Source organism: Copadichromis virginalis, linkage group LG22 (assembly GCF_057382275.1).
Source record: "Copadichromis virginalis isolate Kocher_CV1m ecotype Utaka linkage group LG22, C_Virginalis_male_GT1.1, whole genome shotgun sequence".
NCBI lineage: Eukaryota > Metazoa > Chordata > Actinopteri > Cichliformes > Cichlidae > Copadichromis > Copadichromis virginalis.
In genome coordinates, this window is record NC_140638.1 from 25,154,721 (window position 1) to 25,170,373 (window position 15,653).

The 15,653-nt window shown below is 40.9% G+C and overlaps 1 protein-coding gene across 3 annotated transcripts in view; it reads left to right on the top strand.

Annotated features, from left to right (window-relative positions):
• Positions 1-15,653, top strand: part of trit1 (tRNA isopentenyltransferase 1) — a 48,797-nt gene that overhangs the window by 27,563 nt on the left and 5,581 nt on the right. The window contains exons 3-8 of one of the 3 annotated variants that reach the window (XM_085446074.1): positions 2,016-2,114; positions 2,504-2,658; positions 3,174-3,316; positions 3,437-3,548; positions 9,205-9,317; positions 9,481-9,558. In XM_085446074.1, coding sequence (XP_085302200.1) covers positions 2,016-2,114; positions 2,504-2,658; positions 3,174-3,316; positions 3,437-3,548; positions 9,205-9,317; positions 9,481-9,558 — 700 coding nt within the window. Of the gene's footprint in view, positions 1-2,015; positions 2,115-2,500; positions 2,659-3,173; positions 3,317-3,436; positions 3,549-9,204; positions 9,318-9,480; positions 9,559-15,653 lie in introns of all 3 variants that reach the window. The other 2 variants (XM_085446073.1, XM_085446075.1) reach the window with 2 other exon arrangements.

Consider the following 15,653-nt stretch of genomic DNA (forward strand, 5'->3'; position numbering starts at 1 on the left):
TAGTCAAACCAGATGTTTCCCGTTAAGTCGATATCAGCTAGTCAAGTACACACCTACACAACATGTTAACAAACCGTGAAAAAAAGCCACACAAAAAATGAATCATTGCTGGTAAGGGTTTCTATACATTAGTATTTACGAAGGGTATGTTGTGACTTACCTTCCAAATTACAGTGGTCCCTCGCTATAATGCGGTTCACCTTTCACCTCGCTGTTTCGCGGGTTTTTTTTTAGTGCAAGTTTGCATGCTTATTTTTTTTTATGTCACATGGTGTCCTGTGTCCTGTGTCCTGATCGCTGCAGACGATCTCCTCCGTGACGTCTCTCCTGTACAGTACAGAATCGCTGCATCGATCACTAGCAGTGTGACTCTGAAGTGCAGTGCTGTATGTCCACGATGTCCACGAAACGTTTTGCACCGTCAAAAAATAAAATTGGCTACTTGATTTCACCTATCGCTGGTTATTTTTAGAACATAACACCCGCGATAAACGAGGGACAGCTGTTTACAGATACTGAGAAATATAACATTTGAATCCCTTTTCTCTTTTGCTCGGAGGTGCGGGGGAAAAAATATCGACAAGTCGATGAACATCATTTACAGATATATTGGGTAAATGCCCAAGACATCTATAGAAATGTAAATCGCCACTTGATTCATTCATTTGCTAAACTTGTTTTGGACCGTAAACCAGGCGCGAATAGGACACCGGAAACAAAGCTCCCCACAGGAGTTTCCGCACCGGAAGTAGCATATGCTAACGTGCACATAGTCTATTGAGCTGACTTTTTTTTTTTTTATTAGTAAAATTAACATACAGACAAAATGCACCATATATTACACATTTAGAGAATAAACATTCCTTACATATTAGCAACTTTCATACATAGGAAAAAGAAAATATAAAGATGGGGTCACTTAATTTAACAGAATATTAACTCACTAAATCAAAATCTTCCACAAAGAAAACAAAAAAAGCAGCCTTTTTCTTTTTAACTAAAGTCAAAGATTTAACCAACAGGTTTAAGTCGTTTTTCCAGTACGCTAGCGTTGGTTTGGTCTTAAAAAAAATGACATTTATTTATAAATTGCTTGCACAAGATTAATAACACATTAACACCATAATTAGCTTTCTTTTCTTTCAAAAACACTCCAAACATTATCATATTTAAGGTAAATGGGGTAATTTGAATCCCACTGGAATAAAGCCAGGTATGAAAATCCAACCAAAATATTTGTATGAAATTGCACAAAAAGAATAGATTGTCCAAATCCTCCTCTTCTGTTTCACAAAATACACAATTACCAGTTTCTATTTTGAATCTATCACCAAGGAGTCTATTTGTCGGGTAAATTTTATTCAAAATTTTAAATTGGACTTCTTTCCCTTTAGAAGGGATAGGGAAGGTGATATAATCAGTTCTTATTTTTTCAATTTCTTCCCTTTGGAAATCTTTTAATATGTAATTACGTCTACTATTGAGCTGACTGGTTCAGCTGCCCGTCACTACCAGATCAACTGCTCATTTGCGCATGTTCGAAGGTAACTCTACTTGGACAAACTGCCCGAAATGCGTTGACGGAAACATTTCAGGGATTTTGAGCCATTCTGCACTCCAGATGCGTTAATTGTGTTATTATTATTATTTTTTTAAATCACGTTAATCGTGATGATGGCGTAATCTGTGATAACGCGTTAATATTTGGCAGCACAAATAAAAATACAAACAAATTTCATGTATCCATCCATTAAGTCCAATAATATTTGAGTGTTTTGAAATACTACTGATGCTGTTAACTTCAACAGTAGCATAAAGGGAAAACCCAGAATTCCTGAAATACTGGTTCATAAAGTTTTCATTAGGAATATGATGTATTCACTCTTTCTACCTCAATTAAACAATAATGATATTTTTAATTACTTTAGATTGTACATGAATGCACAACAATGTCCTGGAATTGTTAAGCCATGCAAAATACGCTGGGATAAACTTCTTCCTTGACACATTCCAACATAGATGACATGCACAAGAGGAACAAACTGCCAATCATTGTTGGAGGAACAAACTATTACATTGAGTCTCTGCTGTGGAAAGTCCTGTTGGACACTGGCGTAAGTGTCATAGATGCTCAACTTGAATACACCGCTCTCTGTCCTTTCTGTCTTTTGTACTGTTAATCTCTTAAATGTATAAATGTCTTATTATCTTTACCCATTTTACTTTTGATAACAACATTAAGCCAGAGTGCTTAAGCTTTCGCAGCTTGAAGATAATGTAATATTTCACTTTAGTTTCATTTCTTCATGCTGCATAGTCATTTACTGTTAATAAAACTGCCACGGGTGCTTTTTCTCATCTTAATCTCTGTTTTCATTGCACATTACTTCTGACTCTAGGCACCGCTCTAAACGGACCTTGTAATGTGTTAAAGATTTGGAAGCAGGAGCTTAATGGCAGTGTTCGAGGGCAGGTTTTGCAAATACAACTTGTCTCGCAGCAGGAGAACGAGGAGCCGGGGGACGGAGGGGATGGGTCTCCGAACAGGAAGCTCGAGCTCGAGAAACTGGGAGGAGCTGAGTTGCATAAACGACTGGCCGAGGTGGACCCCGATATGGCTGCCATGTTGCACCCAAATGACAAGCGCAAGATAGCCAGGTGATACAGCTGGTGAAGGGTAATCTGTCAGTTTTAGTGATGTGGATGTTGTGTTGGGGCATGTGTTGTGCTCCATGATGTGTAGCATGCACTCTGGCCTCAGGTTAAGTTACCCAGTTCTTTAATATGAGCTGGTAAGGATGATCTTTTCCTCTTAACCTGAGCACACAGCCACAAGTTTGGTTTCGATTTAAATCTCAACAGGTCGAGAGTTTTGGTGTGTTGGTTTTTGAAGCTCACTTTGAAAGTATCCTGGTGAGAAAAGGATTGAGAGATTGTTTGTTCTTCATAATTATTTGTATTTTTTCTTGTTTTATGTCTTCATTTTTCTGAAGGATATGCCCCTGGTGCAGCAATAATGAACATTCTCACCACTTTTAAATTGTATTCTTCATTTGACCGGATTGTTATGTAATTTCAGTTTACCCTCCCAGGCCTTATAAACAAGGAGTTCAATAAAACTTCATAGTACATGTGGATTTCAAGTGTTTGATTTGAACTTAAAACTTACACAGGAGTCTGCAAATCCACAAAGAGACGGGGATTCCACATAGCCGCTTGCTGGAGGAGCAGAGGGGGCAGGAAGGCGGTGATGGTCTTGGGGGGCCGCTAAGGTACAAAGACCCCTGCATCTTCTGGCTGCATGCTGACATGGAGGGTAAGGAGGGAGACTTGTAGATGTGCTCTTTGTGTGGGGGAATAAAACAAGCTTTGAAATGTGGAAAGTGTCTTTATTTCCATGCTACATTTGTCATATCTACTTCTTTCTGTCCTTCAGCTCTAGACAAGCGGCTGGATGCTCGTGTAGAAGATATGTTGTCTGCAGGAGTGATACAGGAGCTTAGAGACTTCCACATCCGATACAATCGACAGAAAATCCAGGACAACAGGTAAGGAAATAAGGTGAGGTGTCCGCTCACCTGAATGAACGCAACCAACCAGATCCTGTTCATCCTGATGGTTTTTTAGGTTATTTGTTTGTTTTTTTTCTCCTGTCAAAGAAATATGCTGTTCTAGATAAAGCCCACAGTGTTTAGACTTCTGTTCTTGTGGGACTAATATTATTCTAGAATGTCCAGTAATTATTAATAATAAGGGATAAGCCTATTTATGTCTGACGCTACCAGGGGAGTCTAGTATTTTCTGCTAATTACTTTAGTGCCTCCAAGAATTTTAATTCCATGCTGAAGATAACTCTATAATTGTATTCTTGGATTGTACTAGAAGAATTTTTATGATTAACAGCTCAAAATAATCCTTTTTTTATACAAGCTTTGGATTGGTTCCTTTCTCACTTGCCCCCTTTTCCCCTTTTGTGATTGGCTACCTCTCACAAACAGAAAGTTATAGATTGGTGGGGCTTCTGTTCCCACAGCTAGTGCTACAGATGTCCATAATCCTGAGATGACTATATTAATGATATGTGCTCTCATTGACATCATAATTCAATAACCATCTTCAATAAGTTAAACTCAACCGTCCCTATACAAAAATATGTTTTCTTGAAATTAGGTTAAAACAACATTCTCTGTCAGAAACAATGCCGAATTAACCCTGAAGATAATTTCCATCTGATAAACAAAAATTAATGTGGAGTAGAGTGTAGAATTCTCGAGCGATCTGTTAATATTAGCGCAGGTTAGCTAGGTTTCAGTGTAAGCTCATTTGATGCTAACTTTAGCTGAGGCTTGTTAAGAGGTAGAAAACAAAATATGTTACCATATTTGGAAAAGATGGTAAAATGGTAGCGCATGGGAGTCAACACTACAAGGGGTTGCTAGTTTACAGTATACTGTAAATTAAAAGTTAGCTTGCAGCTAGCACTGTTAAATCAATTGAGATGTTAATTTTGGGAGGGGAAAAAGGAAATTAAATTATGAAACTGAAAATTAAGAGTTGTCATTTTTTTAAGCCTTTCATAGTTTTCACCATTTTGTTTAGTACAGCTTGTGCATCATTAGCTAACACTAGTATTAGCTAGGTAGCTCATGGCTTGCTCCAGGCTAGCTCCGGGCTATAAGTCAGAGCTGATAGAAAATTAGCATACTAGTTGGCCAAGTTATAAAAACATCAGATTCTAAGGACAGCAGTTTTTGACATTTGGCTTTATTTTTTTCTTTGGAGTTGTGCTTCTGTTTTTTTTGTTTGTTTCTTTTTTGGGGGGGATTGCCTTGCAGTGTTCTCAGGTAAAAGCACTAACCTTGCTTAATTGACAAGACAGATTCTTCAGGGTTTATTTTTATGTTCAGCAACACTTTCTTTGGCAGCAACTATTCCCCACTATCTCTACCAGGACATTTTTAGATTTAGCTCTAGCAGCTACCTACTCACCATATGCTGCAATACACAAGATAACCTGCATTTTATTTATTGTATTCAGTTTCCATATGGTATTCGGATTTTTTATATATTGTTTCCAAGTAGGCAGGTAAAAAACGATTCATGCTATTCTGAGATTTAACATTCGTTGTCTTTATTTTGTATCTACTAGGGCTGGGCGATATGACCCAAAATTCATATCTCGATATTTTTTAGCTGGATGGAGATATAAGATATATATCTCGATATATTTTTTTTTAAGCCATAAAGTAAGAACAAAAAGAGAGTTCTTAGTCAAAGCTGTGTCCCAGATGTCACACAGGCACTTTTATTAACATACAGCACAGATGTACATGAAAAATTACTCAAAATTAAATTATGAGCATTCATTAAATAATAATGCTCCATAAATAAAAGAAAACAAGGTTGTTTTTGTGCTAAACAAAGAGCTCACAATTGTGCAGTCAAAATGTAAACTAAAAGACGCTGAGCGTATTAACAAAGACAGACAGATTTCACAGCTGCTCTGTTCCCAACTTGTACTGTGTGACTGACAGCCTGGAGTTTGAAATCCGCTTCGCAACCACGTCTCTTACAGGTGCCATTTATGGTCCTTATACACAGTACGGTAATATTACGTTGATGGACAGTACGTATCACTCCGCGAGGCTCCTCGGTAGCCGTAATGCGCCGACAATCTATCAAGCGGTGCAGCTCCGTAGCTTACCAAAGTCGTACTCAAACATTTTGACAGATTGCTGAGCGCCGTGTTCCACATAAAATCGGTTCGCGGCCATCAAGCACAACCAGAATTCATACATAAGGCGCACTGTCAACTTTTGAGAGAATGAAAGGATTTTAGGGTTAGCGCGGTTAGCTCGTTAGCATGTTTAGCTCGTTAGCACGTTGACGCCGTCCAGCCCCACGCATGGGGCGATGCGCAGTAACTCGTTAACGGAGATTTGCCGTGTCCGTCTTGTCGCTGCCTGCACGTGAAGCGATGGGGTAGGAGGGGGAGTTGTCTTCAGTGAAGGCGAGGCGGAGTAACGTTGCGTAGAGACAAAAGTGGACGAAAGAGAGGCAAACTTGCGGCTCCACAACTATAATTATAACGTAACATAGACTATATCGATATAAAGGATATTGTCACATCTTATATCTCGTATAAAAAAAATATCGATATGTTTTAAAAACTTGATATATCGCCCAGCTCTAGTATCTACATCACTACATTACATTTTTGTTAACTTTGTCTTTCCATGTCCTGTGTGTGACATGAAATGTGAAGACCAAAAAGAAAGAGAGATGTGAACACTGCTGTGTGTCTCTGTTGGCAGTCGATATTGATAGTGTATGATGGGGTGTGGCTGCAGGGAGTTGATGCACTGGTGGAACGTTGCCCAGGAACCTTCCGGTTCCCCTCCCTTTCGTTTATTTCATCACCCTATCTCACCTCCCTCGTCCTCCTCCCTGTCCCTCCATCTCTGCCTCTATTGCCCTCTGAGCAATCTGATCATCCATGCACTTTACCCCCCCCCCCCCCCCCCCCTCTCTCTCTCTTTCTGTCTGTCTTTCTCTGCTTTGCCCTCATGTCTCCATCCCCAGCTGGCTGCTGTGGCCAGACATCAAGGTCAGATCTCCACCCCCTTCCCTGCCTCCCTCTCTTCCTCTGTCTTTCTTTTCCTCCCTCCATTGACTCTACATTTCCTGTGCTCAGACGCTATTCTCAAATTTCTGTCTCTGCCTGTCTAGCCAGATTTATTTTTGTTATTTCCTCTTGTTGTTTCTCTTACAAGCCTAGAAATTAGGGACCTGAAATAATCCTTTTTATTCTAATATTTGCTGTGCAGTGTATTTGAGGAAGAGAATTAGATAAAAGCAATTTTGTGTGTGTGTGTGTGTGTGTGTGTGTGTGTGTGTGTGTGTGTGTGTTTTATTATAAAGATATCTTATTTGCATTTCAATGTAGAAACCTTACCTGCAAATAACAAGTAAAAGGACACAAAGTGCAAAATGTTATTATTCAGTTATTAGTTCTGATATCTGGTACAAATATGGGTGGATACTCAGTTAAGCACTTCTTACATCTTCAGACATCAGCTAGTGAAGGTGAAAATTCCCATAACAGGTAGTCGCCAAAGTAGGATGCTCTTTCGCTATGTGGATTTGCTAGAATCTAAGCCCAGACTGCACATATGGAGCATTTCTAAGCAATAATCAGACATTTGTTTCATACTTGGCAACTCTGTCATCACTTCGTATCAAGAATTTGTCCTGCAGTGAAGCATAAAGCTCCACTCCACTTGTTTGCACTTCTTGATTATGTATTGAAGCTGGAGGGATGTCTCAGGGAATGTTTTCTATTTTCTATAGGATTTCTGATTAGGGCTGCTCAATTAATCGAATTTTAATCACGATTACGATCTGGGCTTTCAACGATCATTAAAAATGACTGAGCCGATTATTAGCCCCTCCCTCATTTATCCGCGACACCTTAAAGGCCGGTCCGTGAAAATATTGTCGGGCATAAACCGGTCCGTGGCGCAAAAAAGGTTGGAGACCGCTGATTAAGAGGACCCGAGGGAAGCTCGGAAAGCTAAGCAGAAGTTATTTGGAGAGTGACTGCCGTTGGTTGAAAAGAGAGTTTAAAAAAAAAAAACTTCAGTGGTGTTGCACACTATTTTATATTATTTTTTTAAAGTCATTGTTAACCCTTTAAAGCCGGTCAGAGCTGCATGCTCCGTTTTGAGTAACTATTGTTAAATCCATGTAGAACCTGAACCGTGTAAGCTAGCGCAATAATTTGTTTTGCATATGAAACCGGAGGAGTTGTACTTACATCTGATGCCATCAGCTTGTCCTCGGTCACGGTTTCGTTCCACATATAGCTTTGCAAAAATTGCATAAAAAGCGCTTGCAGGAACAAAAACATAATATTCCAGAAACACGCTTTGCCGTTCCTATCAGCTGTTCGTAACACTTCCCACAGTGAAATGATGCACCTGCTGTTTTCTTTGCAAATCTGCATCATAGGATTGTTTTTTGTTTTTCCTGCAGTATATAAAAATTGCTGTATCTCCAAAATAAAACTATGAAGACACTCAAAATAAATTTCCTGTTGTTGTAAACTATTTTTGCAACTTTATTGTATTTAAAGTTTTGAGGGATAAGCCTCTTAAATTTCTCCAAGTAGAAATATATGTAAACAAAACAAAAGCGATTTTCAATTTTTTTTGTAGTTTATTGCACTTTTTTGCAATTTATGTAATTACTATGGACTTAATGCATACATATTATTAAAATATGGGCTATAACAGTTGTATTGATGTATAGCAACTTGAAATGCTCCCACAAATGGCACTACAGCATGTAAAAAAAATAATATAAGCTCTGGTGGACTTGGTTCTATGGTAGGTCTTAAAGGGTTAAATAAATATCGTCAAATAATCGTGATCTCAATTTCAGTGAAAATAATCGTGATTATCATTTTTGCCATAATCGAGCAGCCCTATTTCTGATTATCACAAAAACAAGGTCATAAAAGTTTGACACGTCACTGTTTTGTTCAGACAGGCACAAATTCATCCCCTCACACTTGGCGATGGTGGGAATGAAGAACGCCCTTTTAACAGGAATCGGTCTCACAGAGGAACGATTTTTAGTGCTGACTGCAGTCACAAGAAGTAAGATTGTAGCGTTACAAACGCTACAATCGGCGGCCTATTTTGTACTGCTTTACAAAAGCTAAAGTATTTCCGGTCAGTTTCAGGCTGCCTTGTCTAAATAAAGGAAAACTGGAAAATAATCAGATGAGAATGTATTTTACAGATATTGTCACAGCAGTTATTCTGCTACTGCTAGCACCTGGAAAAGCCTGATTTAGCCTTGAACTGGCTGCAGTGCTCAAATTGGGGTGGTGTGCTCTGACATTTACTAAAATGCTCCGTCTGGCAAGTTCACCAGAGGATTCTGCCCCAGCCTTGTGTCAGCCCTGGTCACCATACTGGATTTTTAGTAGCCATGGGTCCCTCCGTCTGCTCGTGTCATTCTGTCACTTTCTCTCTTGAAGGGCTTCACATCTGTTCGCTAAGAGTTTAGGAAGCAACAGAGAGATGGAGGAGGAAAGGATGAAATGAGTCACCAGCGAGTGTATAAATGTCAAGTTGAAGGCCGAAAGCTTTTATGTTGATGGATAATGTTTCCTCCTCTCCTCTCCTCTCCTCTCAGTCAAGACTATCAACATGGGATTTTCCAGTCGATCGGTTTTAAGGAGTTTCACGACTACCTGACGGCTCCGGAAAGCAGCACCCAGCAGGAGAAAGACTCTCTACGAGACAAAGGTTAGAGAAACACCTGATCAAAGTCACTCAGATGGAGTTGGATGCACTGGCTGGTGGACTGCTGATCAACCACAACAATCAGGTTTTGTTTTTTGTTTGTTTTTTTTGTCCTCCCTTCATTTTGTGCTTCATCTAACGACCAGCTTGTTTTTCACTCACTCAGGTATAGAAGCTTTGAAGATAGCTACAAGGCGTTACGCCCGCAAACAGAATAAATGGGTCCGCAACCGCTTCCTCAGACGTGAGTACCATTCACCCATGCAGTGAGTGTGTGAGTCGGGTGTGGGGGGTGTATTGGTGCTGCAGACAGATCCTTAGCAATCAGCACTCTGTAACAAGATGAGATTCGTGCACTCTATTAGAGACACAATAAGCCTCTCAGCCCACTGTACTGTGTTCCTGGGTACAGAGATGGCGTGTGCGTGCGCCACCTTTTTAAAGCTTTTGTTTCAGTTATTGTTATTGCCCCTTCCAGGCAAACAGAGACATGTTTGCGACCTGTTTTAAAGTCTTTCGGCTCCTCATCATACAGTTTTTGAACGTTTAGTAAGCTGAAAATTTATGCGACACAGCAGAGAAACCTGAGTGAACGTTAATTAATTCCACCTCAGTTGCCATTGTTGCCTGATCGGGATATTCGACTGATATGCTGGTATATTCATAACAATTTTAATGCAAAAAGGCAAAATTAATGTTAATGTTCATCACAGTTCATCACAGTCTTCCCTCCCCAAGGAGCTGTTTTGTGGTTCCTTTCAAACAGCTGTAGAAAGGCTGACACCACTCTGACGTCTTTCACAAATAAATCACATGTAAGCACAATCAACTCATTGATTTCTGTTTTAAAAAACAAAAGCCTCGATGGAAACCATAAACTGTGGCTTCAGTTTCCTTATTTGGTGAACATCTAAATCCAAGTTTTATTTTTGCAAAATGATTTTACGGTTTGAAAACATCCCGTGTAGCTCAGCAGGGAAAACCACAGCATTCATTTAATCACTGGGACAAAGTTAGATTTGATTTTATGCAGCATGTGCGCACTACTGTGACGTAGTGATTGGATAATGTTTCAAGATCCATCCCCAGCGCACACCTGCAGATAAGACCTGTGAAAGCTTCAACCCCCTGTGCTTCCAAATGCATAGAAATGAACTTCAGTGTTTGGTTACCTGCCAGAGCAGCTGCCACTGCAGAACGGACAAGACTGCCCACCGCAGCCAAAATCAACCTGAGATTGGAAAGTGGTGATTTGCCACCGTGAGTCAGTTTAAAGTGTAGAGAGTGCGTAAGAGCAGAGTGTGTAGTGCGTCTCTCTTCCCTTGAAAAGGAAACCTGGTCCCACCGGCAGCATGCCCTGCAGTAACCCTGCCTCCTAATCCTGTTAGGCCCAAGTGGCTTAAGGCCACGCCAGGCCCTAAACCTCAATACCCCTCTTTCTGACCGCCTGCCTACCCGCTGCACACGCCATATGGACTACATCACATGTGTGCACGCGTCTGTCTGTGTTGCAGCTATAATCATAGAAACATGCAGTAATCTGTCTAAGATTGTCTACTTGTGTTCACGTGTGTGCTTTTAAGTGTGTCCTGCCTTTAGACAATCCATATAACACTGCCCCCCTCTTACACACACACACACACACACACACACACACACACACACACACACACACACACACACACACACACACACACACAGACCCTGCTTAGACTGTGCTCTGTCTGCTGCATCAGGCCTGAAAATGCAGGTGGCAGCAGAGGAGATTAGCTCTCCTCAAAGACCTCAACCTCCCATCCAATGAAGTCTCAGAGGAAATACTTTTGCTTTGTTAAATTTGTGGATGTTATGATCAGAACTTTGTTGGTATTTTTTTTTTTTTTAAATTTATGGACCATGATCGTTTTTATTCACTGGATTAGAGAAATATAAACCAGAGCAAGAACAGCGTCAATCAGGCAAACATCTCTTTGAGTCAGACCAAGAGTAGCTATAAAAAGTAGTCCCTTGGAAATATGTGCAGCAGTAGTCTACTGTAGCATTTACTGAGGACTGCATTTTTGCTTGCTTTATTTATTTATTCTTTTTGTTTCAAAGAGTTGAGTGTACAAGTTACAGCAGATAACAAGAACTTTCTAAAGTTTTTAAAGTATAAAGATATTGGTCTCAATTTTAAGGGTGACTAGACAAACGGATATACTAAGAAAGTATCTTTGTTGTGAAGATAAACCATCCCTGGCGTCGTGTTTCTTCTGGTAATACACACAAATTTACCAGGAAGTCCATTTGAAGAAACACATCAGTCATTTGAAGGATTTTTGCTGCGAATACCAAAACACTGCACAGTTAAGTTATCACAAGGAAGAATTTGAAGGACAGCCTTTTTGACAGGCACCAGATAAATGGCTTGAAGAAGGCCTTCGTGTTACTAGATAAGAATGTACAAGCTCATATTTAATTACCCAATGCACCAGCCTTGTAGGGTGGCTTTGCTGCAAAAGCTGAGTCATGAGGGACTGTGTTGCCGGATGACCTTCTCTGTTTGTGTGGTTCTGGAAACATGTTGTTCTTGCTGTTGACTCCATTGACGTTGTTTTTGTCGGTGTCTGTGCAGAGATGGTAAAGTGTTTCATTGTTACAGATCAGGACAGAATTATTTGGCGAGATTTACAGTTCCACACGCACTGAAGCGTCCTCACTGCATAATACTTCCAGCACCGTGTTTCACTAAGGGGGGTGGTGTTCTTTGGGTTGATTGCCTTCTTTCTGTAAACATAAGCAGCGTCTAGTTCTAGTTTCGTCTCATCTGACCAAAGGATGTGCAATATTCCAGTATTGCATAATCTTTCTCCAGGCTGCCTTAGCTATTTCAGTCTGGCTTGAAGGTGTCGCTTCTGAGAAGGGAAGTTTTTCTTCTTCTGTAGCCTCACAGTCCATTCCTGTGCTGGCTTCTAGTGACTGTCTTTTTTGAGACTACAATTCCCAGCTAGATTAAGTCATTCACTTGTGTTTGGCATTGGTTCTGGAGTCTTTAGGCATATCTCTCACTAGTTTCCTTTCCAGATTCTTTGAAATCTTTCACTTCCTGCCTCTCCTAGGCTTGTTCTGTCCTGTGTGGCTCACTTTGAATTTCTTGATGATACTTTGACTCCTGTTCCTGACACGTGGAAACGCTGTAATAATGTTTTGTATATGTCCTACTTCTATTTTTGGCACGATGCTTTCCCAAGTGACAGTTCAAAGACATGCTGAAGTTTTTAGACTGTTTAAATTGTAAAATAACTCTTAGTTTTAACTTGATTTTACACACTTTGAGCATTACAAAGGTAACGCGCATCAGCTTTTGTTTACAGCTGGAGTTTTTGTATCATTGGGATCCAGTCAATTCTCAGTGTCAGTAACTAGCAGAATACTGTTGGCTGTAGGGCAGCGGGGCGTTTATTGTAAAATCTGACCCAGTTCCTTTGAAAATAAATCAATCTACAGGCTGTTGGAGCCAACCAAGAGAGTTGGGGAAGGTCTGAGTTAGTCACATCTGCTCAGATAGTAAAAACACACATATTAGATTAATTAAAGATTTGCCCAAGGACAGCCCTGTAATGCTACCCCTGGTTGGGGGATGCCCCTAACCAAAGTTTTGCTCTCATCCACCTTTCTGTTCTGCATCATCTCCGTTGACCTCTCTGTATTGCTCTGACTGCTGACCTCCTTTTCTGTTTCGCCCGAGTCCCACACATGCCCGCACAGATGCCGGCAGGCCTCAGCTGAGCAGGCTAATCTCTTGAAGCGTTACAGAGCTGCTGGGAATGTGCCCCGACCACACAAACACGGGCAACAGGGTCGCTGGGGTCTGCGCAGACCAACCCAGGCATGCAGAAACTAGTGGGTCAAAGGGAAAGACAAATTGAAAACGACAGAGCCTCAGTCAGGCTAACAATGAAGTAGATTAAAGAAGCTAGAACATAATCTGAATGCTGACTTTATATGTAGGCTGAATCACATGCCTCGAAGGCACAAGTTTAACCCAGTTTTACGGTTCACGTTTAGTAGCAAATGTCAGAGCGAGAGTTGGTGGGCGTTCAGTGCTTTAAATACTTCTCAGCAGGATACGTGGTTGTTGATGGACTCAGCTCTGGTTGCTTGCTGTGAGGATTTAAGCACCAGGTCAGCCAGCTTAGACGAAATCAAGCTTAATTTGACTTGCCTTTATTTGGGGCTGTGTGTGGGTGTACACCTATAGTGTGTGCGTGGCGAGGGGGGTGGAGTTAATTAGTTGATTTAATTACCCTTAAACTACATAGTAATCTGAGGTTATATTCCTTTTATCAGGTGCTGAATCTAATGCAGATGAGGCAGCTCCCTCTGTTTAGTAAAACTCCCACAAGGCAGGCATACAAGTGCAAACAGCACCTTGTAACCAGGTTACGCAGGTGTAGTTTGACCAAGGCCTCGTGAGCGTTAAGTAACAGGGGGATAGGTGTCTTTCAGTCCCAGGAGTAAATGAGTGAGTGAAGGATGGATGGAGGGCGACTGAGAGGAATGGCACATGGACGGCTGGGTTGGTTAAAGAAGGGAGAGTAATTTGATCCAGCTGAGGCAACAGGTGTGGGGTGAGTTTACACCCTTGTCCACTAGCAAGTGTGAAACCTTCATGAACTCTTTCTCTCTCTCTCTCACACACACGCGCACACACACACACACACAAATAAATAAATGCAATCTCATACCATGGATAAAAACAAGACTGTGTTGTTGTTGCCAAAGAGACCTCTCTGTGACCTCCGCTCAGCAGACGGGCAATCAGGAGAGACAGTCATTCATTACAAAACACATCTGCCATTGTGAAAAACATAGAGTGACTTATAGTTGTGTCTGTAAGTATTTGGACATTGCCAGGTTTTTGGGGTTTTTTTTGTAATTTTGCCTCCTTTATGGGGTTTAATGGTTTATGAATTCCATCCATTTGTATTCACAGTCCCATTGTCTGAGCCTCAAAACTATCTGGGCAGTTCACTGTCTATGTCAGGGGTGTCCAGCTCCAGGCCTCGAGGGCTGGTGTCCTGCAGGTTTTAGATGTGTCCTTGATCCAACACAGCTGGTTTAAATGGCTAAATGACCTCCTCAACATGTCCTGAAGTTCTCCAGAGGCCTGGTAATGAACTGATCATTTGATTCAGGTGTGCTGACCCAGGGTGATATCGAAAACCTGCAGGTAACCAGCCCTTGAGGCTTGGACTTCCCCACTCCTGGTCTATGAACTGTGAGAGCAGTAATGCTGACCCAAAATAGTTTGCCCATTTAAAAAAAAAAAAAAAAAAGTAGGTGAAGGATGCTAAAGTCTTCCGTATAAACAATTGGTGCCACTTGTTGTTTTTTTCCACTTACGAGAAGTTGATCTCTTGTTTATGCAAAGTCCAGGAACTGCTAGCCTGCACTCTTAGCTCATCTTCACACTTCACAGCTAATTAAAGCAAAGCGACTTCCGCTGCACTTTTCGGTTAATGCGGCAGCTTCTCTCGCACACTTTAATTTCTGTGGAGTGTGAGGCTGCTGTTTGCTGTTGAGCGATGTGTCAAAGAACTTTTAGGAAGATCCAACTGCATTTACAGATTTGCTTGCCACGCTTCTCCTCTCTTCTCTTTGAAACGCACTACTGTACTTTGCACTTGGACTCTGAGGTGTGTCCAGTGTTGGTGAACGGCCTGAATGATTCGGTGTAGTTTGATGATCAGTTTCAGCTTTGTGAATCTACATGACGTGTTCATCCTGCTGCAGGCTTTAATTCTTATGATAGTTACAGCCAGAATATCAACCAGAAATCTGGGGAAAAAAACACATTACGTAAAAGTTATAAATTAATTTGCGTGTCACTGAGTGGGAAAAAAACCCCAAGCAAAACACGACTCAGTATTTGGTGTTTTTGGTGCTGTGGTCCCAACTGCCTGCAGATCATTAACAAGGTTCTCCCGTGTAGTGTTGGGCTGATCCACCATGTTTCTCATGATCATTTGTAACCGATTGATCGATATGATTGTAGTCAGTCTGTGGTAGCCGGAAATGTGGGGACCTAATACTTCTTTAGAGAATGTTTATCTCTTTAAGAGTGTGCAAATAAGCTGCATTAATCACCAGTATACTGCGCTCTCATTGGTAGCGGTTTCAACTGCTCACCTTGAGGCTGAGATAAAGTTTTTCTCAAAATCTGCTTACTTCTCATCACTAATAGATTATGTTCTGCTCCTACTTTCTGTGATCTGAGGTTACTGTGAATGCTTCCTGTGTGAGGATGCAGCTTAATGTATAAAGAGCTTAGATTTTAGATTCCCTCATTCCACAAAA